This window comes from Sciurus vulgaris (assembly GCF_902686455.1).
Source record: "Sciurus vulgaris genome assembly, chromosome: 3".
NCBI lineage: Eukaryota > Metazoa > Chordata > Mammalia > Rodentia > Sciuridae > Sciurus > Sciurus vulgaris.
Window position 1 is genome coordinate 77,104,658 of NC_136463.1, and position 27,323 is coordinate 77,131,980.

At 37.4% G+C, this 27,323-nt stretch overlaps 1 protein-coding gene across 1 annotated transcript in view; it reads right to left on the reverse strand.

The window, feature by feature from the left end:
• CNTNAP5 (contactin associated protein family member 5) overlaps positions 1-27,323 on the reverse strand; it is an 861,232-nt gene that overhangs the window by 443,482 nt on the left and 390,427 nt on the right. The window contains exons 5-6 of the mRNA XM_079133610.1: positions 19,430-19,633; positions 9,076-9,260 (exon numbers count right to left, since the gene is read on the reverse strand). Coding sequence (XP_078989736.1) covers positions 9,076-9,260; positions 19,430-19,633 — 389 coding nt within the window. The remainder of the gene's footprint in view (positions 1-9,075; positions 9,261-19,429; positions 19,634-27,323) is intronic.

Here is a 27,323-nt window from a genome sequence, read left to right on the forward strand (position 1 = left end):
GCATACATTTAGGAACATAAACATCACATAAAAGCATATAGAGAAAAGCATGGAGGACAAAATAAAGGACACTCCCCACAATCCAGAAAACACTTTATTAGTGATCAAAGGAATAGGTAGGGATAGACTTTTAAGTTGTAAATAAAACTAGCAAGGTAACTGGCAAACAAGTAAACTACTTTGGCCCAATTTTCTCTGACGGGCCAACCCTATGTTCTCAACCTATTATTAAATTTTGCACCAGGGCTATATTCGGAACATTTTTTTTTTTCCATTATTGTTTCTCCTAGACCAAGTCAGATAAAATATGAGACCTCTGGTTCCTTTTTCCAAATAGATATCTTTTCGTAGATTCACAGACCTCAGGTATGCAGTCCAATTGGTCTAACACATTTTAAGACATTTTAAAATCTTTTTGTCTGAATGAATTTACTATATATACATATATATATTTTACTATATATAAATATGTACATTTACCTTTGGTCCTTTGGCCAGTCACTTCAGCCATGTACATTTCAATACTTGAGCAAGAATTAAATGGAGAAAGCCTCACTTCAGTATGCCCCCATTACTTAGGCAAAGAAGGTTCCTGGTGCATCCCTTGGTCATATTCTGCCTTGCAGGGAGATGAACAGAAAGCTGCTACCACCCTTCCAGACCAGGAACTTCCCAACAGCACACCAGCACTTCTGCCTCAACACATCTGAAACCACTTGAGGGTTTCCACTGACCTCTTCCCTCATCTGCCTTTCTGAGGGGTGTGACCAAGGGGCAGCTTTTTGTATTGCAGATAGAGCTGCAATACAATGGACCTGTGGGCTTTGCCCATGAAGGAATATTTACCAAGCTGGGGAGTAGAACATATTTAATTCAATAGTTTGTTAGCTTGATTTGTAACTCTTTAAATTTTTGGATTAAGGTACATAGTTCTCCATTTACACTATTGCATCAGGCTCTATGAGAATCCAAGAAGGTCCTGGATAACTGTATATTATTTTACTGATGATTATATTACTTGAGCCCAAATTTAACCAGTTTTCAAATGCTTATTTAGCCACATCCCCTTAGAAGGTGCAGGCTAATTAAATCATACTGCCATCTTTCTAATAGAAGCATATTAAACAAGAAGATACATTATCATTTGCTCCTCGATTTCATGTTAATAAAGACAATGATTTTTTTGTATAATACTGGTACTGAAAGATTCCCTTGACCATATTCAATGCAATTGGTTTCCTTTTAATGCACACTACCAGGAAGTCTTCATATCTCATTTCCTTGCTTTAAAACCTGAGGAAATGTAAATTTAGAAGGTCCACAACTCACAGTCATTTTAAATTGAGAACTAGAAGCAAAAGGAGGAAGCCCATAAAGTGATTTCAAACCTTATACACAGGCAGAGCCCAGAATCAGCTCCACAATCTGTGCCTGTGCCTCTGGGAACTGAATCTACCTCCTTAAGTGAGTCTGTCCAACCCATGGATTCTGGTTGAAGGACTGCAGACCTGGTCTCATATCCTGGCCTTAATGTTGGATGGGGCGGGGGTTATTGGACAATAGGGATTGTGGGACTTAACAATTTTGTACTGTCTTTTAGGTTTTTATGTAGGAGTTGATAATCTCCTTGATAGGGATTGTTGAGAGGTTAAACAAAAATCGCAACTGCCACACATAATAGGAATGATTTTCTTTTTCATTTTTCCTTTGTCATTTCCTTATTTTATTTTCTTCAGTTTTCTTCTTCACCTTGATGTCCTCCTGTGTGTTAGCCTTACAACTGAGTTTCCAAAGAAAGAAAGAATCGATAACAATTATACTCTTTCGTGATCTTGAAAACAGTTTCCCTAGTGATCTGTAGTTATTTTGATCACCAAATCAACAGTTTTATGATGTCCATTCAGTCCTTAATCATGCCATAGTTGTAAAAGAAGTGTCCTTTAGGCCATGCCAAGCAGTGGTAAGGCAGCAGCAAAGGTGGCATCTGAGCATGGGAGGAAAAGTAGGTCTCGGATTGATATTATTTGTGATTCGCATAAAAACATTCATTTATTCAACAAATGTTTACATACTGTGTTTTCTACACCAGTCACAATTCTACAGAAATAAATCAAAGCAAAAAAGAAAAATCTTGGTCATTTTAATGAGGCCTTTTTAATGAGTTGTGGGGAGGACAAGATAGACAACACAAAAAAGAGTAAAGTAAATTTAATTATGGATTGCAAAGCAATGTAGTTTTGAAAGAAAACTGTGATATAAAGTAGCATGTGGTGTTAAAAACAAATATAAGACCATTTCTTAAATCATGCATTAGTTTTGTTGCCTCAGCTTCTTAAAATATTCCTTTTTTGCATGTGATACCAAAGGTTGAAGGAGAGTATATAGTAAGAAAAAATTCTTCCTGTTTTATTCCACTCTTTGAGATTCTGTCTTACCAGTCTCTTTAGCATCCTTCAAATTTTTTCTGTTTACACATGTTTTCAAGTTTATGTAATCTCTATTTTTAAACATACACTATTTATATTGTACTACACATTGATTTTTCTTTTGTACTTTTTTCCTTTTTACATTTTTCATGAAATATTTATTTTCTAAGACTAGAAAAATTTTTTCTAGTAAGGAAATTCTATTTTTTTTTTAATTGGTGCATTATTGATTTTTCTTCTCATTGAACAATTAATACTAAGACTTTCCAAATCAGAACATATGGGACTGTCTGTGTCATGAATGAGTGCTGCTCTTGTACAGGTCTGTCAAGCATCCTCACATGAAGTGAACTCAAGGCCAACATCTGACTAATCACCTGGTAAAGATTCAAGCCAATCCCAAAAACCAAAGGCTGAATGTTCCCTTATAAGTGTATGATGATATATAAAGGGGTGGATGGTGGGGGGTGAGAGAAGAATGGAGGAACTTTAGATTACGTAGAGGAAAGGAGAGGGCAAGGGGTATGAAAATGGTGGAATGAGACAGATATCACTACCCTATGTACATGTATGATTACGTGAATGGTGTGAATCTACATTATGCACAACCATAGAAACGAAAAGTTGTATCCATTTGTGTACAATGAATCAAGATTCAGTCTGTAAAAATAAAAAGAAAATTTAAAAGATACAAGAATCATTTTTAGATTGACAGTTTTCAATTTGCACAGACAACAATAAAACAAGACACAACCTTTGCAGTTGTCTTGGTTCCTGTTCCACACACCTAAAATAATGGTCCCTAAAGAAAATGGGATAGATGACCATCATATAAGCTTGGATTTCCATTCCTCAGCAGCCATTTGTAGGTCACAGTTTAAACAAGTTTATATGATGCAGGTTTATTCTGGGAGGACGGGGCGAAAATCTTACACCTTATCATAATGGGGAGGTTATTAGAAACTATCCCATAACAGTCTGCCTGGGATAAGGAGACAAGTGGAAAAGTGTTTCTGGGCAGATCCTCCCCAGCTTTTCATGTCTCAGTTGGACCACAGAACAACTTGTCAAAACTTAGATGAAGCCTGATATGAACTTGAGGCTGTGTCACCTATGTGGACAGTGCAAGGTCATGTAGCACTGAAGAGCTGCTCTTCTGCTGAGATTTCATAATATGTCATCAATTACTTTTAAAGGATTTTGGGGAAATTTTCTATTTATATTACTCCTAGCACATAACCTATTGCACACATTAGTTGATAATTGTAGGAAAATTGCTAGAAACAAAGTTGTAGTGAAAGAAAATTTATCCCAATTTTGAATGATATTATCCTTTTTTAAATATTACATTAATTATTAAGCTAATAACAATATATAATATTGTTTTGGTATCTTCATATCCATGCCATTGTGGCAGATTATAAAGTGTTGGTCTTTGTAATTTAAAAAAAAATTGTTATTTTTTCTAATTAGTTGTATTTAACAGAAGAATGCATTTATACATTTTAATAGATCATACATGAATAGAGTGTAATCTCTCATTTTTCTGATTATATGTATTGTAGGATCACATCAGTCATGCAGTCATATATGTACAAGAGATAGGAGCATGAATTGACATTTCTTCCTGTTTTTCTTTCTTTTTTAATAATTAGTGAGTTTGATCATCCTTTTGTACACATGAAAGTCATTTTTTAACTCACGTTCTTTTCCTGTTTTTCAGTGGGATATGTGTTTCAAAAATGTAGGGAGGTTTGTTTATTAATAATAGTATAATATTTTTTGAAGTACGTTTTCTAGTTATTTGGTGGAGTGTGGTATTAATAAACATACAGCTTTTATGAAAGCATAAGTTATTTATTTCTCATTTTATATAGACAAAATTTTTCATGTATTTATTTCAAGGTTCCTGAAATCTACATCATACTTAGAAAGACCTTTTAGATTATGAAAATATATCTGTTACGGTTTGAATGTGAAGTGTTCCCCCCAAACTCATGTGTAAGACAATTAAGACGGTTCAGAGGAGAAATGATTGGATTTTGAAAGTCTTAACCTAGTCAGTAAATTAAACCCTAATAGGATTAACTGGGTGGTAACTGGAGTCAGGTAGGGTGTGGCTGGAGGAGTGGGAATTTGGGTGTGGCTTTGGGATATATATATATATATTTGTATCTGGTGAGTCGAGACTCTCTCTCCTCTTTCTGATGATGCAAGCTGCTTCCCTCTGCCACCCTCTTCCATCATGATGTTCTGACTCACCTCATGCCCTGAGGAATGGATCTGGCCTCCTATGGACTAAGATCTCTGAAACCTTGAGCTCTCAAATAAACCTTTACTCCTTTATAATTGTCCTGGTCAGATCATTTAGTCACAGCAGTGAAAAGGCTGACTAAAATAATATCTCATTTTTAAAAACCTTCAATTTCATTTTTGAAGATATACCACACATGTATTTTTAAATATGTAAGGATCTTAATCTAGTTTTTGGGTTTTGTATATGTGTTTTAAACTAAGAAATTTTATTAAAATATATTTTGTATTTTATCAAATGCTTACTGGTATTCATAGAATGGAAACATGTAGATCATTTGTTTTAAAAACAAGTTTTTAGAGTTTGGGTACTTATAGCAATGCAAAACAGGGCCACCTAGTGCTATTAAAAGGAAAGGACTTTTTCAATTACAGGGGTATCGAGGTATCAGGACCTAAAAATATGTCTTCTCTAAAGCCCTTCTGCTTCAGGCTCAAAGAAAAGTAACTGCTATGGTTTCTCTCACAGCATTGAGAAAAGTCACATGGGTTAAGTGATGTGAACAAGGAAGACATTCCAGTGGAAAATACAGAATCTACATCCTTTTTCTCCTTATCTTTTTGACAGAGGTCTCCATAAGCCCTTGTCTGTGTTCACCTTCTAGGTTGGAAGAGAAGCAATCTCATGTCTTACCATGGCAAATACAAGGCTAGTTGCCTCATAGCAAGTTATCATATCACTTGATTGACCTCCATACCATAGTCTAAGATGAAGAACGGGGACCACTGTACTTTCTTTGTCAAATACTACACCATTTTATGATAAAATCTGAAAAGGAACATAGGTTTGTATCATATAGTTAGCCTTGACATAAAATTGGATAGAGGACAGCTCTACAATAGGAGGACATGGTCTGAGGATGGGTCATTGGAACCTGAGGATATGAATTCAGTCATCTTTCTAGCTGGCCTCATGTATGCACAGATGGGCTCATGGCAGAAGCCAAATCTCATCAATAGATAGCTCTGCAATGAAGCAGATCTTAGATTTAAATATCTTGTCTAGCTCTGTTCTTTCCAACCAGAGTAACCAGAGTTGTGTGTTTGCATTTCCCTGTTTAACACAACTATATGGAATAGTGGTAAATAGAACATGGCCCTCTCTTCCCTGTGCTCTCTCTTCTTCACATACCCTTTCAAGTGCATCTTCAAAGCTAGAGACTTTTCTGAACACATAATTCTTGTTTTCCAGTACAGTCAGCGTCTCCCAATGCTATAACAGTCAATCTGTCTTCTTTTATGATCATTATAGAAACCTGGCTACACAATCTAGGAAAGGACTGCATCCCCTGAAGCAGAGGTTGCTTGGGAAGAACGTTTCAAGGTGTTTCTTTCCTGGGAAGTATTTTTTATAAGGCATCAAGACATCAACACATGCCCTGAAGAAATTGGATCCAATTTTATAAATTGAGTGACATCATTGGATTTCATTTCCCAGAATGCTGACATTCATTTCAATGTCACTCAGCTGTGATCTCATACAGATTCTATACACAAGAGATCATAGGTAAACAGAGGCTTGCAAGTCAATGAAGTCAGGCCGTGGTGAAAGTTAGAACCATCCGCTTAGACATGAGAGGGAAAGTATTTGAGGGAGTTGATAAGACTGAGTGATAATTTTGGTTTTGTTTTGTTTTGTTTTGTTTTGTTATTGTTGTTTTCAAATTCATAAAAGACCTCTCTTTGCTTTGTGGTAATTTTAATATAGTGTGTTCACTATGCTCTCTTTGTGCTTTCAATCAATTAAGCAACTTGACAAAGAAGAGCAATGGATATTCAGAGACTTCCAATTTTCAACAACTCAAAAATATCATTCCAGCATCTAGCATTCTGAGTCAAAGAATGACAATTTCTCTTTTGAAGTTAATGAATGGCATACCTTATCAACATTATACTAAAGTAAATTTAGGATCAAAAGAAGAGATTTTTCTTTAAGTTTATAATGGTTATTGAAAAAAGCAGGCCAGCTCTTAATTTTTCAAGTACCGATCTCCATCTCCACTGTTGTGTTATTTACTCGACTAGTGACTGAAATTGTCTCTCCACAAGGTTTCCTACTCTCTGTTCAGGAGCACCTTCCTTCCACCCACCTGCAAACCCAAGCTACACATAACATTCAGGAAGACTACTCTGAGACAGTGGTTCTGAGGTGTCAGGAAACTTCAGGATTCCCTGGAGGACTTCTAAGCAAACTTCTGAGTCCTTTACCAGGGTTTTTGATTCAGTGAAAAAGGGAGGGACCTGAGTATGTTCACTTCCAACAAGTTTCCAGTGGTTGCTGATTGGACTGGCCCTGAATTGGTCCATTTAGAATTATTAGTCTAAAACATGAAATTGGAGCTGGGGCTGAGGCTCAGCAGTGGAGCACTTGCCTTGCATGTGTGAGGCACTGGGTTCAAGTCTCAACACCACATAAAAATAAATAAATAAAATAAAGATATTGTGTTTATCTACAACTAAAAGTATTTTAAAATAAATAAAGAAATAAAACGTGAAATTGGCAGTGTTACCACCCTGCAAAAGTGGTTCTTTATTCTCAATAATTTAAGTTCACTAACAAGGCTCACATGTCCCTTCACCACCCCATGCTTGCCTAATCTTAAGATTTATCTCTCACTATCCTCTGCCTTAATCGGAGAATTGATAAGTGTTTGACAACTGGATGTCCAGGGTGGGTCATTGACGCACGCAGAGATATGTACAAATGCGTGTGTGTATAAAGATATAAGATCATTCTCTTATAAGCAATGTGCAACACACAATTTATAAATACACCATACAGTAAGTTTTATCATTAAGTTTCATCTAATTGGTTTATTTTTTAATTGGTTGATTTTTATATACTTTTTTTTTTACTCTTTAGTCTGCAGTCACATATGGTATCTCTCTCTTACATATTCTTTATTTTTTTGTACAAGTCTTTAAACATGTAAAAATTAGTCCCAAAGGTGTCATAGTAAAATAGTCTTAATGTCAGAGTTTGCTGACCCCTGGTTTAGACAATTCACAAAACAGTGACTCAAACCTTGATTCATTGTATTTGATAGTATAAATTTTTCCTCCATTGTACATGTCAAAAGCTATTAGAGGGAAATCATCGAACATGGAATTGGAAAGAGATCTGCTGTAGCAACCTAATTCAGAGTAGTTTTACTACATCAACAGAATATTTATAAAAAACTTAAACAGTTCTTGTAGATAGGTGATGGATAGATCAACAGTTATATGGCAAAATATTCAGAAATTAATGATTTATTTCCTTTTACAATATTTAACTTAATTGTCAGTTTATGCAACTTAACTTTTAATGATTGTATTTACTGGCCAACTCACAGAATCTCTGACAAGCTAATGTTTGTCCCTCATGAATTGAATTGACTCCACCAACCCCTATTGGCTTATTGTTCTAAATTCCACAAATACTGGGCAGGACTGATAGCTTTTCATGCTCTGTACCCTGGTGTGCCTTTCGGACCTTCTACATGGGGTTAAATTGATTCTCCCAGGATTCAGCACTGTCTCCTGCTGGGAGGTTTCTGCCAATTCTAGGCTGACTTCAATATTCTCTCAGTGTCCAGGACTTCCCGCCCCTTTAGTTTCCACCTCCTTGTTCTCTATTGGTTTATGTTGAGTAATAGACTGTAAACTTCTCCAGTGCAAGGACTTGGACTCAGTCACCCCTGAGCCCACCATCAAGCCTGTAAGGTTACAATAGCCACTTCTTGAACTGTGCTACAAGCAAAACAGCTACTTCTTGGTTACCACATTTCAGAGCTCTGTGCAATCTCTTTTGCAGTGTTCATCCAGTGCATTTCACTTTGGCTCTTCTACAAGGGAACAGGGAAGAAATAGCTTTCCTTGCATATTAGTCAAATGTCTGCACTGGAATGAATGTAAAGGCTAATGATTTTAGTCCAGATTTTAGACTCCTGGAGATCTTATTTTTAATTTCTATGTTTAATTTCTATTGACCCAGCTAAATTGAAGTTGTTTTAATTGAAGTTGAAGAATGACTATGTTTAATCAAGGGACTTGACAATAACACAGAAAGGTTACAAGTGTGCAATCACATACATGCGCATGCACATACACACACAGTAATAGGGAAATCAGCAGAGTTTAGCACACACAGTTAGCTGGTAGCTCACTGGCAACCTCCACTACCACCTCACTGGTCAGATTCTTGTATTCCTCTCCTTGTAATCTGTCTACATAGATAGAGGGGAGGTAAATCCCAGGGTGAGATTCCTCAGTGCCCTCTGAATGGCTCTGTTTACTGATTTTCTTACTCCTCTTGAGAAAATGACCTACAGATGTACAGGAAGAATCAACTCACCTCATAATCAATGTCCAGGGCATCTGCCTCACCCTTGGTCCGGAAGTGCTGTGTGTGTTTGTCCACTGTGAAGTTCACCTGCTTGCCCACCCGCTCAATGAGGACCCAATGCCAGTGCTGATCATCCAGGAGGCTGCCCAGGATGGCTGAGGGCGGGCCACTGCTGAGTCGAACTTTACTGTCATCTGTGAAGAAGGAAGAAGGGAGGATGGCATCTCTTTCTGAGAGTAGCTTGGAATACTAAAACCTTCTGTGAACCCGACCCCACACTCTCTACCCTAGAAGTAAAGAGCGACTGCATTTTGACAAATCTACAACTGTGCAGGGCTTGCGAAGGAGTAACAGCCTTTGCCCACAGATTCTAAGACTGAATTCTAACTCAAACCACACACACCTTGCTTTCAGACATGAATGTTTCCATGACTGGAACCTTTAAATAGTAAAAAGAACTCTATATCTTAATGGCCTCAAAAATGAAATTGGAAATAGGGTTTCAGTTTTCAGAAATAATACACATTGTTTGAGTTGGAGAATCTTTTGAGTGGAGAAAGCAGATCATGAACCAGGCTTGGGAGGGAGGGAGAACTTGGGAAGACTGAAGGGGGCTCAGTGGTGCATCAAGTTAGATAAGTCTGTGGACAGAGGAAAGGGTGAGGAGCTAATCATACTAGCTGCCACCCTCCAGTGCCCACTTGTATGCATAGTAGTTAAGTAGGAAGCTAATACCTCCAACTTCAATTGTGTAATGGAAAATTATTATCCACATTTTACAAATAAGGAATTTGAGGCTCAGCCAGGTAAGCAAGGACACCTCAGAAGTGCAGTGAGAATTTGAAGCCATTTCTGTTTTGATCACAGGTAGTGATCATGGCACAGATCTTATGTGTCAATAAGACCACAACACCGCCTGTGGGGTGATGTGGGAGATTCAGGTATAGAGTAATTTCTCTCTCAAGTTGGCCTGCTTTCCCTTCCCCTTCTCCCACCTCCAGTTTTATAGAAGTCTTTCCACCAAATAGATCACAACTACCACCATCCATAGCCCCATGCCCCTGACAGATTTGATTTCAACCTTAGCAAAATAAACAGCTAAATATAAATAATATTTACTTGTATATAGGTTTTCAAATTTGAAAATATTTTACTTGTTCTGTCTTCTTAGGAAATAAAAACTGTGTCTCTCCTCTCCTGTGACATGTGTTTTCTCAGCACAACAGCAACAGCCTGTTCAACAGTATGACATTAAGGGGGCAGGAGCTGCCATCTCCCTGTAGGCTGTTTACTCCCACCTCCAGTATGGCCCAAAGGCACTGCTTTCCTCACTGAAGAACACTTTGTTGCTTCATTATAGGAGTGCGGGTGGGGACACCAAACTTATCATAATTGGAAAATGAGAGCTGGTGAATTAGTACCAAGCTCTGTCTTGTTGGTTTGTTTATTTGTTCCACAGCTTTTGAGATTTCACCATTTAATAGATTATGCTGATGAATGAATAGATATTTGTGTTTCCTTTCTCCTTCCATCCCCTCCAAAGGTATTATAAACTACCTGTGCTGGTCACAGTGCAGCTGATCTATAAAGGAGATACAGAATTAAAAAGGTGTACTGCCCTCTCTAAAGGTCTTAGTGTGGAGACCTTCAAAAGATACATCTGTAAAAAGTGTCCTTGACAATCATCAAGACTATAAATAATAATAAACACTAGAGACACTATTGGTAAATTAATACAACCACTGTGAAAAACAGTATGGAGTTTCCTCAAAACACTAGGAATGGAGCCACCATATGACTTATATGCCTTCTCAATGTTTATCCCAAAGACCTGAAGTCAGCATACTGTAATGATACATGCACACCCATATTGATAGCAGCACAATTCACAACAGCCAAGCTATAGAACCAGTCTTGGTGTCTATCAACAGATGAATGGATCAGAAAGATGTTGTATACATATACAATGAAATTTTACTTAGCCCTCAAGAAGAATGAAGTTTTGTCATTTGCAGAAAAATGAATGGGACTAGAGAGTACTATGTTAAAACAGTATCAGCCAGACTTAGAAAGTGAAGAGCCATGTTTTTTTACTTATACGTGGAAGATACAGAGAATAAAAGAAGAATAAAGCAAAACAAAAGTATGGGGAGCGAGGATCTCTTGATATTAGAAGGGATCGGTAGAGTAGAAGAAGGAGACCTGGTAGAGGAAGAAGTGAGGGAAAAAGAAGGTAGGGGATTATGAAATTGATCAAATTTTGTTATGTTCACATATGAATATGTCAGAATGAATCTCATTCTTATGTATAATTAAAATGACCTAATGAAATATATTTTAAAGTGTCCTGGAGATAAACAATATTTGGTGGAAAGAGTTATGAAAATATAGCCTGAAAATCTGGGAAGGCCTCCTTACAGAGCAGCAATGAGTGGAGTTCAGGACAGAAGAAAAAGCCTTGTTACCCAGCCAAGAAAAGCATATGCCAACACTCAAGAGTCATAAGAAAGTGAGAGAACTATCTTAGCAGCCGAGTGTCAAAGGTAGCTGGAAGACCTAGAACCCATGATCTAAGACTTTGTGCAATAAGTTGAATAGTTTATATTGTATCTCTAAGGAATGGGAACATGGACAAAGTAGTAAATCAGAGATTATTAGTCCATCTTAACATTGAGGAAAGGTTTTTTTTTTTTTTTTAATATGCTTTTTAGTTGTAAATGAACACAATACCTTTATTGTATTTATATGTGGTGAAAGGTTATTTTGGCAGTTGTTTGAGAATTTGATTCTTGCTGTCAAGTTGTCCTCTGTTAATGCTATTTACACTCTTGAATGGTAAGTATGAGAATTCTTTCACCATAAGCTTCCCAACAAATTAGATGCTAGCTAAAAAATTTTGCCTCTCTGATAGGTAAAACAATGATATTTCTAATTTTCACATACATTTTTCTTAATATGAATAAAGTTGAAAATCTTTTCATTCTTGTTTTCTCTTCTGTGAACTGTCTCCTCCTATCTCATGTTTATTTATTTTTCTATCAGTTTATATTTAGCCTGCTGTCTGTAATAAGAATGTTGGCAACACCTTTTTGTTGTCCCTATTTATTCTATTTTGGATGTTGCTTCTGTTTTTGGTTGTTTATTCATTTTATTCACGGCTGACATATTTTTGTGTTAAAAGTCCATCATTTTTCTTTTCTTTTATGGTTTCTGGATTCATGTTACAGCGTAAAAGATTTTCCCTATTTCAAGAACACTGTAGAATTTTCCCAAATTTTCTTCTACTTCCATTTGAAATTTATTTTGTTATATGGCATAAGGCACAGTTCTAGTTTATTTTATGTTTTTAGATGATTACTTGTTTTATTTTTTTTCTTTTATTGTAAACAAATGGGATACATGTTGTTTCTCTGTTTGTACATGGCATAAAGGCATACCATTTGTGTAATCATAAATTTACATAGAGTAATGTTGTTTGATTCATTCTGTTATTTTTCCCTTCCCCCCACCCCTCCCACCCCTCTTTGCCCTCTATACAGTCCTTCCTTCCTCCATACTTGCCCCCCTCCCTAACCCTAATTCTAACCCTAACACTAACCCTTCCCTCCCCCCATTATGTGTCATCATCCACTTATTAGCGATATCATTCTTCCTTTGGCTTTTTGAGATTGGCTTATCTCACTTAGCATGATACTCTCCAATTTCATCCATTTGCCTGCAAATGCCATAATTTTATCATTCTTTATGGCTGAGTAATATTCCATTGTATATATATACCACAGTTTCTTTATCCACTCATCAATTGAAGGGCATCTCGGTTGGTTCCACAGTCTGGCTATTGTGAATTGAGCAGCTATGAACATTGATGTGGCTGTATCTCTGTAGTATGCTGATTTTAAGTCCTTTGGGTATAGGCCAAGGAGTGGGATAGCTGGGTCAAATGGAGGGTCCATTCCAAGTTTTCTAAGGAATCTCCACACTGCTTTCCAGAGTGGCTGCACTAATTTGCAGTCCCACCAGCAATGTATGAGTGTACCTTTCTTCCCACATCCTCGCCAACACCTGTTGTTGCTCCTATTCTTGATAATCGCCATTCTAGTTGGGGTGAGATGGAATCTTAGGGTGGTTTTGATTTGCATTTCTCTTATTACTAGAGATGTTGAACATTTTTCCATGTGTTTGTTGATTGCTTGTAGATCTTCTTCTGTGAAGTGTCTATTCATTTCCTTAGCCCATTTGTCGACTGGATTATTTGAATTCTTGGAGTAGAGTTTTTTGAGTTCTTTATAGATTCTGGAGATTAGTGCTCTATCTGAAGTATGATTGGCAAAGATATTCTCCTACTCTGTAGGCTCTTTCTTCGCATTGCTGATAGTTTCCTTTGCTGAAAGAAAGCTTTTTAGTTTGAATCTATCCCAGTTATTGATTCTTGCTTTTATTTCTTGTGCTATGGGAGTCCTGTTAAGGAAGTCTGGTCCTAAGCCGACATGTTGAAGATCTGGATCTACTTTTTCTTCTATAATCTGCAGGGTGTCTGGTCTGATTCCGAGGTCCTTAATCCATTTTGAGTTTAGTTTCATGCATGGTGAGAGATATGGGTTTAGTTTCATTCTGTTGCTGGGAGAATTGGAAATCCATATGCAACAGAATGATTACTTGTTTTAAATATACTACTTTGAATTTCCTTTGCGATTATTTAAGGAAATGTGCATTAGATGTATAACTTTAAAATGTAAGGAGAAAGCAGCTAGGTCAGATGAGTGGTTTGGTAGGTTGATGAGATTAAGTTTCTCTCTACACATAGATTGAGATCTTTAAATCCTGAAACTTCAAGTAGTAAGTTTTAAGTTGGTTGTTGCCACCACAGGCTTCTTGCATCCATTGCTATCATGGTCACTATCCTGTGAATCTGGTCTGTGGGAAGGGGAGCCAGCATCTATAGTCCCACCCTCATTTTTCCCAAGGTCTCAGTTCATCCTTTCCTCTCCAATGTCCTAACCTATACTCAGAAAGTAGAATTACCATCATTCCAACCAATAATTCTTCTCCCCGTATTTTTTTTAACATTTTAGGGGAATAAAAGTACACATCTTAAATAAATGATGACTTATTCCTTACTGCATTTAATGAAACCATAAACATTAATTAACACACTTATCATTTCATGTAATGTAGCTCATGAAATTTTATGAATACATAAAGCAATTCATTGATTTTTTCCCTTAAAAGCAGGTTATCATTTCTCCTTGTTTATCTTGTTCATTTATTTATTCGATAATTTTACTGCCTGGAGATAAAGCAAAATTGAATCCCATTAGTATTTTGGAATAACATGTTAATAAGTATTGAGGAACATTAAAAAATATTTATGACTTTTCATCTAGTCATTCACTTTCTGGAAATATATCTTAAGAAAACATTGAAATGGGGTAAAGAAAATTTTAAATGGTGAGTGATTTAAAAACTGGAGATAATGTCCAATAATTTGGAAAGAGGAACAAAATGTCTTATATAAAGCTAGAATCACCAAATAGACTTTAATATAGCCAACAAGTAATGTTTATGAAGTATTTATATCATGTTAAAATATACTTAGTGAATACCCTTTTTAATAAAATAAACTATAACACTTAATAAATAAAAGGTTTAATAATTTATACTTTGCTGATTTAAAATATATAGAATTAGAACAAAACATGATAAATATAACCTAAACACAGCTATAGAAAAGGCACAAAAAAGTATTATGAGCAGATATAATTCAATAACACATTTACCACAGTGCATTTTTTTCTTTTATATTTTAGATTGAGCATAAGTAGTTTTGATAATGGGAAAAATGAATCTCATTAAAAACAAAATCTTCACTCTGCACAGCTGCTTCATTTAAAACAATGCATCGGTGATATATAAATTATTGAATATCTCCTGAATTGCAAGTTAATTTATTTTTCCTAGTGCTAGGGATTGAACTCAGGGTCTTAAGCTTGCTAGGTAGATGCTCTACCACTGAACTGCATGCATAGCCCACAATGTGCTTTCTAATTAACCAAGAAAGAGAAAACAGAAATGAATTTAATTCTCCCTCTCCTCTAGGTATTCCACACTAAAACCTAGATATTTTGTATTAAAACAAGTGAAGTGAATGTTGGTTTGCTTAAACAATTGGGAAAACAGAATTTCTGCAAATCATTGAGAAGGGCTGGAAACATCTAGAAATATTCATTATTACAAATTATAAAAAAAATTTAATTCTCAGGAAATGATTACATTTTTCATCTTGGACTATCGATTTGAAGTTTTATCTTAGTGGCACTTGAGTTTCCGTTACTTAGTTTTAACTAGTTTCCAGTTTATTAAAGCAGTATTAAAACTTTTCATGGGTAATTGTGAAGGACAAAAGAGATAAAATCATGAAGAAGGTAACTTTTGGGCCCGAAACATAAGGAAAAATTATTCCAATTAAATAAAAACTTGGTTTGAGATATAATTAAAATGAATTGATAAAAGAACTCTCTAAGGCCCCTAAGCAACATAACAATTGTATATAAAATTTGAAATGATTGCAATTTTAAGTTTATCTTTTATTTGGCCCCTCCCCACAAAAAGCTGTGGATAGACACGTCAGTGCCCTCACTTTCCTTAGGACTCACATTTTCTTTTTTAATTAAGGGTATCATATAGCACTCTTTTCACCTAGATTCATTGTTTTATTAAATATTCTTGTCTAGACTTATCTTAACAGTTTATACATGAATGCCACGTTAACTTTCCTTGACTGTGAATTTCAGAAAGCCTGATAAAAAGGGGATGAGAACCCTTATTTAGATGGCATTTTGGCCAAAGTTGTTCTTGGCAGGGGATTCATTTGCTTTGATGAAACAGGTGGTCATTCACGTGAAGTTCCCTGTGCCTGCCTCTACAGGGCCTTTGGAATTGTCCCTCCCACCTTTGACTTGTCAGATTATCAATACTGATATTTGCTTGTACTTATTAAGCATCTCCCATAAGGTATACTTCGCATACAGTGTTTCAATTATTCCTGATCACAACTCTGTCAACAGGCCTGTCTCCAAAAAGTCACACGCCTTACCAAGGAAACAAAGAATTAGAGTTACAACCAGCTTCATCTGATTTCAAAGTTAATATTCTCACCACTACTCTTACTGAAAAAAATGATTCTCACATTTTCCCTGATTGCCTGTATTCTTACTATCTGCACTCCACTGCACAAACATTGTACGCTATGCTGCTTGGTAGAAATGCAGGCTCTCCGAAAATACTTGGATGGATTGTAAAGCCAACAGTTATGGCAGATGGAAAGGGGGTCATATAGAAGGGGAGGGCCATGATAGAGAGTGAGAAGGCAAATTTGATCTCCATAGACTACACAGATCCAGAAAGTCACCCCTATACCCCTGCTTGATTGTATGCAAGACTCATGAGCAGTCTTCTAAGGACCCAAGTCAGACCACTGAAGTAAAAAGAAACTAACAGGAAACAAGCCACTCCAGTGATCCTGACCTTCAAATCAGGCAAATCTCTGTATACCAATAAAACAATGAAATCCATGACTTTTTAATGAATAAAAATACTTTAGAGGTTTAGGAGTCATTCAACTCTGAATCCTCATTTATATTATTCTCTGTGGCTTTGTTACCTTAGGAAAGTGTTATCTTAACATGCTCATGTTATATGGTTTTTAATGATTCATAGTTACTTCAGTTTATATAAATACTACAGAGTTAGAAGTAGAAATAATTATTTTACTAGGCTCATACTTGCAAACTCAGCTCAGGCCCTGACTTAATGCATGTGTTCAACCTCTTCTTTTTACATAAATGACAGAAATGTGGCACAACTCCTCTCACTGACACTTGGCAATGCCAGTCTCCCTCCCCTCTTTATCATCAAATCTCCAGATAACTCAAAGTTAATCTTGGATACCAATATCCCATCCTGAACACTCTTCTCACAATCTGACTCAAGAATATAGACTCCTTGGTACTTAAGATATAATTGTTTTATGGTGGTTTATAGATTGGGCAAGGTCTATAGCTATGCAGCAGTGTGATTTTAAGTAACTAACTGTAGTTACTTAATGAATTTAGACATAATGTGTAGAATTGCCTTGTAATTTCTAAATTTAATTTTATTTGTTCTAATTAGTTATACGTGACAGCAGAATGCATTTATGCATTTTGAAAAATCATAAGTGGAGTATAATTTAAATAAAATATATGTGTATACATATTTATATATAATGTCATATATAATGTTTATGTATACATATAGGTGTGAGAATATGTGCATGTATGTAAACACATATGGAATGTTTAATACAGAGCAAGATTATGGGCTTTTAAAAAAATGGCAATCAGAAAAATTATCTTCCAGGAAATATGATGAACATTCCATAAATATGTGTGAGCTGGCTCATTAAAATGACTGAATATCAAAAGAGCTGAAGTAAGTGTTCATTTGACCCTTTGGAGGCTGTGAAAGATCACCGAGATCTCAATGAGCTGATCATGCAATTGAGGGATTCAGTCTCCAATTGTTGCACTTGGCCCCCAAAGGACATCAGGTCTGCATGTGTTTATTCTATTCCAGCTGTTCATATTAGGGATCGCCCAAACAGTCTGCTTCAGTTCAAAGGCAATACGTTCTTGTAAGGATGAGTGACCTGAGTGTACTATTGATGTCTTGTTTAGTTCTTACAACAGTTCACCAGTCACATAATTCTTGTGCTCTTTGATTCTCCACCTGCCTGTGTGGGTTCTGGCCATTGTCATTCTGTAGAGGGCGGATTGCCATGGGCAAGCTGAATAAGATGTGCAAAAACTAGGAAGGGGAATCTCTCTAACCCCCTTATGGATTGATAGAAGAAATGTCTTTCCCATTTAGTAGTCTGGATAAAAATCAATGTTCTACCCTGAGAAAGTAGGTCAAAGAGAACTACCTAGTAAATTCCACTGTAGAACTTACTCTGTTCAAGTCAGACACAGTAGAGGCAATTAGATAATGGAAATAGGAGACATCAAAGACTATCTCTTGAACACCACACTTTGCATGTCTTTAAGCATCTGGCTAAAGATGCCAATTTTATGAGTTGAACTAGGGATTCTGTAGGTTTTTCCTGCCACCTTGGTCATCACAAAGCTTAAGAAGTCCCTCAGAAATTCCTTGAAATAAAGAACCACTTTATTTGGATTTGAGGGTGATGGATGAGAACGTCACTCTTCCTTCTTATGACTCTCCTGCTAATTGCTGGAACATATTCAGCTGTTTTTATTTTTCTAGGCTCCCATGCAACTTGAGTTTAAAAACTGCAATCTGTTATGTCTTTTCTCTGTTGCTATTTGATAATAAACTCTAAAAGATCATTCTCTTCCCCTCCGTTTAATATTAATAAATATCAACTGGAAGGCCTGAGTGGTGGCACTCTTATATGAAATGGCCACTTACTCTCTCTTTACTTTGTCTTTTTTGCTGTTTTGTTGTATTGTGAGTTTTTGTTTTTACCTACGGATGTGTCTTTTTGGTTTGCCTTTGCATCTTAGAGAGCTCTGCTCCTTGCCTTCTGCACTTTGCTTACTCTTCCTCATTTGATCACTTAAAGGAGTCTGAGCCCCCTCTTTCCTTCCCTGTGATAGGGAAGCCCACTACAATGAAATACAGACCTGCCTGCAGTGAGATGGCAAGCCATGCAAAAGCTGATCTACAACAGGGGATTCAGGTCATAACCCCTTGGGAGGCAGGAGGGCATTCTGCCCTAAATTGGCTGGCATTTGACAAATCCAGTTCACACTGGCACAACCAGGTCACATAAAGAAAACAAGGTTTCCATTAAGAAGATAAGGGAATGCCCAGAGCTTATATTTTCAACCCTTACATATATCACCTCCCTCTCTCCCCAACCCTTGAAGAAACAACCAAAAAAACTTAAGTTATTCTCCTCCATTTTTCCCCTAAAATCTATCTTTCACAACTTTGCCTAATGCAATAGATTGTAGAATGCTCATTATAGTACACATGTGCTTAAACTTGCTAAAGTTTGAGTTTGAGTTACTAAAAGAAATAACAAGAAAAGAGGTAGATAGACAAATATCTAATGGTTTACTGGCAGTTTCCTCTACAAAGCGATACCAGCATGTGTCAAAGAATGCCATCTACTGTATAAGCATTTCAAATATTGGTACTTTTCTACCCCTAGGTAAATGTGATAGGTTACTTAGATTGTACTTTAGGGATTCCCCTGTGATGTACTGGAAGCACTAGTGTTTGTATGCTACTGTGACCTGTTATGAAGAGCAGTTCTCTTGACTGGCATGGGAAGGGAGTAGGCAGAGCCCAATCCTACCCAGGTTGAGGTACAGGGCAAGCCTCCCCTTCTGGAGTTCCAGGGTGATTTGGTCTCCACGTTGACCTTCTCCATGGAACAGGACCCCATCTCCTTGCATGCTCTTGAACTTGAGGGAGATCACATCTTTGAGTGTGCTCATCAATTTCTGATTGAACCTGTAGAGAAGTGAGCTCCGACCATCAAAGTCAGCAACATCTGATTCTAGGCACAAAAAGAGAGGAGGAAAAGAAAAATCAGTGCCTATCCTCATGATTCCTGTTCCTACTTTTCCATCTTAGGCATTGTCCAATTCACAGCAATGTTCTTGAGTTCTGGAAGGTCCCTGCTCAACAGGAAGCATATAGACTAGACCCAACCTAATTAGACTCAGAGGAATTATTCATTTACAAGCAACCACCACACACTGAGTCAAAGTGAACTGATCATCATACTAGAAATAAAAAGCTCTCATTAGTGATATGTCAGCCTTTGCTTGAGGGGACAAGTACCTATGTCAAGCTGTAATGTCAGATGCCTAGTTTGTAACAACCTCTCATGATTTATCTTCCTTATGAATTTGCTTCTGACAGTTGGAACCATTTGATCTCCACATCTCCGTCTTGAGGCTGAAGATCAAAAAGAGAACTAATTTATTATGCCAGCTCTGGTTGAGTCATTCTGTCTTCCCAGAGGCCTGTGTTCAGAAGGATTCTGAGGATTCCTCTGAGTTTAGCCAAAAAGAATATCTAGGAAAGAATATTTGGTATTTGAACAGAAAGGTGAATACATTGTATCCACATCTTTCCTGCATTGTCCTGTGCTGATATATCAATATAGTGCTTATATATAAAAACATTTATTAATTATTAGTTTTTACTTTGTTATTATCACAAATAATGATATAAAATTATACATATAGACAGGGTATTATGTGATGTTTTGACACATGAACATGTATAATGTTCAAACATTGGAGTAAGCATATCTAATTATTCAACCATTTATAATTTTATTGAGGTTAAAACAGTCAAAATCTTTTCTTTCAGCTTCCTTGAAATAAATTGCATATTAGTATTATCTATATTCACCATCCAGTGCAATAGAATACCAGAATTTATTTCTTCTGTCTGAATACAGCCTAGTACCTGTCCCCATGTCTCCCTTCTCCCCTCCCCAGTCTCTGTTAACCACTATTTTGCTCTCAACTTCCATGAGGCCAACTTTTGTGGATTCCACATATGCATTATATCCTGCGGGTACTTGTCTATCTGTTCCTGGCATATTTCATTTAACACAGTGTCCTCCAGTTCTGTTTTCATTAAAGACAAAAGATAAAATCTTTTAAACAAATTTAGACATTAAGTGTGGACATCTGACTAATGTAGGCCAAAAAAAGCCAATAGAGACTTTAAGTGGGAGTGCTATTATAAGTTATTTATTTAGGCTATTATAGGTTATTTTAGTATTTTTCCTATTTTTATTATAAAAGATTTTACTGAAATCTTTTATCAATTTTATAATAAGAAAAATGTAAAATTTTCCATCATGTCTTGAAACAGATTCATTATGTTCCATCTTACATGGGTGAAGTGAAGGTGAATGGGTGCATGAACCAGATAGGATCTTTTTATTTGAAATTCACTACCCAGAAAAACTCAAATTTTTACTATTTGCTAAGAAATTAAAATCCTCAGTTTGAGCATACATAAGGATACCTTAAGTACATTTTGACCAAGGACCAAGAAATATCCTTGTAAATTTAAAATTCTGAAATGAAGAAAAAAATGAAGTCAGACTTTTCTGTAATTAATTTTAAAACACAACTTCACAATTTATTTCTATGAAATTAAGTGCTTATAATCCAAAGTTTACTGATGCCTCCAGATTGTAAAAAGGAACTGCCCAAATGCAGAGTGATTTTTATAAACTCCTACCCCTCTCAAAAATCTTCCCACCCCACCCCATCTGTGTATCTGTGCCTGTCTTCTGAACTGAAGCAAAATGAAGTCTACAGGAAGCCAACTACTCTTAATCCTGGAATAATGAGTACCCTGGCATACGTTAGAGCCCAGATTTTGGTCTATGATAACCATAGATTGTTAGTTTGTTCACCTTTATCTCTTTAAGACTTGATTTCTTTCTCACCTATAAAATGCGGATACTTATATCCATTAGAAAATGATGTCACAATACTTAATTGTGTGATTCATATAAAGTGATATCACACAGAGAGAAAGCACTTTGTGCCAGGCACAATATATGTTTTAAATCCACAATAGGTAGTAGGAGTGTTGGTTGTTGGGTAAACTGGAGGGCCTGATATCCTAAGTATTCAACTCCAGTGGCTAGTACTCCACCTTTTCACCCCAAATGTTGCTATTTTATTTTTGATTCAATGGTTTACTGCCAGGGGATGTGAGGTTGGCCTCAAGTTTCCTATTCTGCCACATTTCAGCTTCTCATGCTACTTGAAATGCTGCTTGTGTGCAGGGTGTGTGTATCGTATACTCCTGCTCTCTTCTGACTGCTTCCACTCTGCCACTGCACAACACTCTGGTAGCAATTGAGTCTGTAGGAACTTTATTGCCCAGCAGAGAGCTGAACAACCACACAGAGCCCATCAGAGCTTGTAAAGGTGAATGTTCAGAGTCCTGCACACTCAGAGAAGACTGACCCAGTTCAAAACAGAGAAGGTTTAGAGAGTTTTTCTTAGAGGAAGCAAGCAGTCAGTATACTGGTCTTGAATGATACACTTGGGAAGAGATGGAACCAGTGTCTCAGGGAAGGGGATGATAGGATGAGGATATGAGGTGCATCACAGGACTGTAGGAGGCTAAGGTAATTGTAGAGGAAGGGGTAGAAAGATCTCAATTTCGCAGTGTGTTTATTTCCTGTGGACTTATAGACACACAGCACATGGGCACCATTTAAACACTAACTCAAATTCCACATTTATTTATGGGAGCATTTGTCCCACTGCATCTGTCACAGGCAGATACAGTGTTTCAATTTTGCATTCCCATAGCACAAGGAAGACCTCATGATTTTGACCACTGTTTTGTGTTAGAGTATCCCTCAGTAAATTGTTTTATGCCCACTCATTGATACCTCCACTGTATTAGAAACCTCCCGAGAACCACCAGTCATCATATCCAGGATATAAGGCACTCCTCACAGGAGCGTCCCCTCATCTAGTCATAGAAAAAGGTCCCCTGTGTTGGGATCCAGAAGAGCCACCAGCTGCTGCAACCAATGTGACCAAACTTGTGGTTCCGGAGAGAGGCAATGGGGGATTAGAAAAATAAAGACTCAGAAATGCAGATTTTGAAGGTAAACATCTGGGATCAGGTGGAGTGCTGCTCTCTGATGGAGATGCAGATCTAAAGAGTTATGCCACCAATCTTTATTTATATATGTCTCATTATCAGGTTAAAGACTATGCAAGCATTTTTCTTTGTATTCAGAAAGTTACAGAAACTAGAACATCTATGTAGCTTTTCCACAGTTGCACTCCACAGTTGCAAAGTGCAATGTTTCGCGTAGCTCTGAAGAAAGTCCATTGCTAAAATTTACTGTGAGGCAGGTAAGCTCAGGAGTGGTGGAGGTGGTGAAACATTGTGGTTGTCTAGCTTAGGAATTCCTCTATTCCTAGGAGCTATGTGCCTGAGATCAAGGTCAGAGGTGATAGGACTCTTGCACAGAGCCTTCTCTTGCAGGGCATTGCCACTGCAGATAAGCATCCTGTGCCCTTGCACAAGAACATTCCCAGGCACCAGGCATGCCACAAACATGAGGTCATCTTAGCCACTATGTTCCCATCCTCTATCACCATTCTCCACATATCAATTAGTACTTAGCACAGAGTCTGGGACAGGACAGACAATGCCTGACACATGCTGTAGTGAAACAGCATGAACCAAACTTGCCTATTGTGGCCTGGAAACAGCACTGAACAAAGGAGAGAGGAACCCATTGTACAGAAGCTCCTCTATTGGTCTGGTGCCTGGATGGGGCAACTCTGCAACAACATAACCATCAGCCTCACTCTCATTCCTCATGAAATGATGCATAATAGTATACTTATTTAAACTTACAACAAGGATACAATAAGAAAGCTTATCTTATAAAGTATGTGTGCATGTGTGCATGTGTGTGTGTGTGTGTGTGCACATACATGTATGGATACTTATTATTTTGCTGCTATTTTCACCATCCTGCTTCATCTTATGATTTCATAGTGATAGCATTGTCCACAAATCCCTCATGAAACCATGAATTTCTCAGTCAATTTCTTGTTTCCAGAAACTTCCTTTCTCCAGTAACTGTACTATTTAATTTCCATCTTCATCCATCTCAACTGTTATGATCTACATCCCATTATCACCAGTGCCTGTCTAGGCTAGAGACTTAAATGGTGAGGTAGATATGTTGGTGACGTAGGTCACCACAAAAGAGGCACCTCTACATGTTGTCATTGTCCATGGGAGCTAAAGAATACTGAATCCACTGGTAGAAGAGAAACAACAACAAAATTATTGTTGGAACCAAACAGACCACTGTTTCATTCTGATTTTGCTACTTAGTAGCTGGGAGATGTGAAACCAATTTCTTGATTTCCCTAAGTTTTAGTTCTCCTATCTGTGCAATGGAGAAAGAAACCTCTCAAAAGCAAAAGCTCACACCTGGACAAGAAATGACATTTAACAACATCTCTCCCCTCATTCTACCAGTAGCCCAAAAGAATTACTCAGTAGTAAGGTTTTCAATCATGGTATGAAGACACTACGAAGAGTGTGGCATGGAGAAATTCCTTTCAGGCTTGGGGTTCTGGAGGACTCACATCATAGTGGGTGGGTATGGTTTCAAGCTCTTGTCACCACTACCTGCCTTCCAAGTGCTTAAAACAGCCTCATAACTGACCCCTTGGATTCAACTTTTACCAACTCCACTGAAACATCTCCTCATCTTCATAAAATATGAGAAAAAACTTTCCTTCCCTTTGCTAAATTCCTTTGGTGAACTTCCTTTGAACTAAGAAGTCAGTTCAGTCTCCAGATTCCACAGGATCTGGCTCTGTCATCTTTCCCTTCTCATTCTTAATTCCCCTCCTCAACACACACTCTACTGCAGACACGCTGAACTTTTAGTGTGTGCATATGAGTATGTGTGTGTGTCAACTTGTGATTGGTGGTAGGATAATGCCTATGAAGCCTATACCATGAGCCTGGTAATTCTGTTTATTTTGTTTTGTTTTGCATGAATTTGTCTAACCATATCAATTATCCTCTGAGGAAGATATTAATATTCCCATTTGGTAAATGAGGAACTCTTGGCTCAGAGATGAAAAAGTATGCAGTTAGCAAGTGGTAGAGCTAGAAATCCCACCTACTCCATGTTACTCATATAGATCATATAGGTGTGCTAAGTATCTGAGCTCTCTGCCTATGAAGCTTCCATGATCAATTTCCACTTATGGTTTGGATCTGGAATATCTCCAAGAAAGGTCCAGTTGCTGGTCTGTGGTATTATCAGGAGGTGGGGCAAACTTTAAGAGGTGGGACCGCATGGGAGGAGATGAGGTTGGTGAAGATGTGGCCTTGAATGGGATATTGGGAATCTTGCCTTTTCTTATTTCTCTCTGCCCTTCAACCACCATGAGGTGAGAAGCTTTGTTCTACCATGTGCTATAACCATGATGTGCAGCTGCATCATAGGCCCAAAACAATAAAGTCAAGTAACCATGGGACTGAAACCACTAAAATAATAAACCAAAATGAATCTTTCCTCATTTAAGTTGATTTTCTCAGGTATTTTGTCACAGCAATGGAAAGCTGATTAATACAGGTACTCAGATTCCTGAATTTTCCCTAAGAAATTCCCACTCCCACAATAGTGATAGCTTCCCTCAAATCATGCTGCTATCCCTTTCATAAATACCCTCACATTGATATTTGGCACTTGTTTCTTTCCTCATTTGTTTGTAGTCCTGTTACCCAAAATGCTAATGCATCCATTTGGACATGGACCAGATATGTAGTATTCACTGCACTATTTTTAAGTCTAGCACTGTGTCCAGAAGGTTATATTGCTCCAAAACTCTAAAGAAATAAGGTAGTGACCAACTGTGGCACCTGTGTACCTGAGTGATGCTGCCTGAGCACCCTCTGACTTCCTGCTGCATCATCTTCTCCATCCTTTAGCACTGGCTGCCTCTAAGAGGAGTTACACTAAGAGGAGTAACTTCCTTTGCAGAAGCATGCCCAGCCACTTGAGCTGCCATCCCTGCAGCCCTCAGATAAGCTCCTTGGGGTAGTGAGGAAATGTCTCTTTACTGAGCACAGACCATGCCTATTGGGACAGTGGAAGATTTCCTCCTACCACCACATCAGGTAAAGAGAACACTGTGCACATCTAGGAGAACTTGGCCAAATACCCTAGACATTTGCAACATTAATTAAGTCACACATGAAATGCATCAGCCATTTCACAGATGGAGAAGCATAAGCTAAAGAAAGGTTTTGAAGAAGGATTAAATGTTTCCTCAACCGAATACTTAATACCTCCCCCAGACACAAGGGAAATACTTGTCATCCCCAACTTCACTGTGATGAAGCAAATTTTAAAATGGCGATAATAAAGACCCATTTTCTTTTTGATTGCTGTTGACAAAAATAATCATCGTATGCTGAGTTATAATTGTTTTGTCCTGATTATCTCATTTGGAACTTAATTTGTAGTTGGGATATGGTTATGGACATCAAACTATTTGTAGTGTTTAAGTTTCTTGATAGATTATTACCTTTAAAAATGCGAAAGAAAAAAGGATTAGGAAAATTTGTGAAAAGGTGCATGAAGATTAGAGAATGAGTCTTTTTCTGGGGGGATGGGTACCAGGTATTGAACTCAGGTGCACTTGACCACTAAGCCACACCCTGGCACTATTTTGTATTTTATTTAGAGACAGGGTCTCACTGAGTTGCTAAGTGCCTCACTTTTGGTGAGGTCGACTTTGAACTTATGATCCTCCTGCCTCAGCCTCCTGAGTCACTGGGATTACAGGCATGCACCACAGCACCCAGTGAGAATGGCTCTTATTGGCAGATGGAGAACATGGTACCATCTTGGAAGGCAGGGTTATGGAAACTCAGAAAATAATTAAAAACAAACAAACAAACAAAAACAAATATAACTTCTGTTTTCTTTGTCACAACTTCTGTAAGACACACATGGGGATTTCTTTCTCTGGATTAAATAATCCTTTCCTCGGGGTATAAAGAAACTAATTAGTACATATCACTTCATTTAGTGTTCTTAACAATGCTGCAAGGTCCAGATTTTTCATACTTTGAAAAATGTGGAAGCTGAAGCTCAGAAAGATTATGTACCTTGCCCAAAGGCATATACAAGGTAATGAACTGTTTGACATTGAAACCATATATTTTTTCTCATTAAAGAATGGGAGAGCTGTCTCAAGGATTACATGAGAAGTAAAGGAGTTTGTGCAGCAAATACAAAATATGCAATAGATAATGGTGTGTGTGTGTGGGCGCATATGTGAAATAAGATAAATAAAATAAATTTAAATAAAAAGAAAATCTTGAAAGTAGAGGTTTCTTTTCCTTAACAGTTATAATGCATTTCCCTGGGAGCCTGCTCATATGTACTTGCTCCTTCATGACAGGTCAAGTTCACTGAAGCAAGTGGCTCTTCCTAAGAGAGCCTGGAAGCCACATTACATGGGAGGCTTCCTTAAGGTGAACCTTTCAACCCCACTATGTACACTGAGTTCAAAGCCTCTGTCCTAGTTGACTTTTGCATCTCATTTCATTCCTACATTTTTGGTCTGATACATGTACTAAGCCCCTCAACATGGCAGGAGCTGGAAGTGCAGTACACGGTGCAATGACACCCT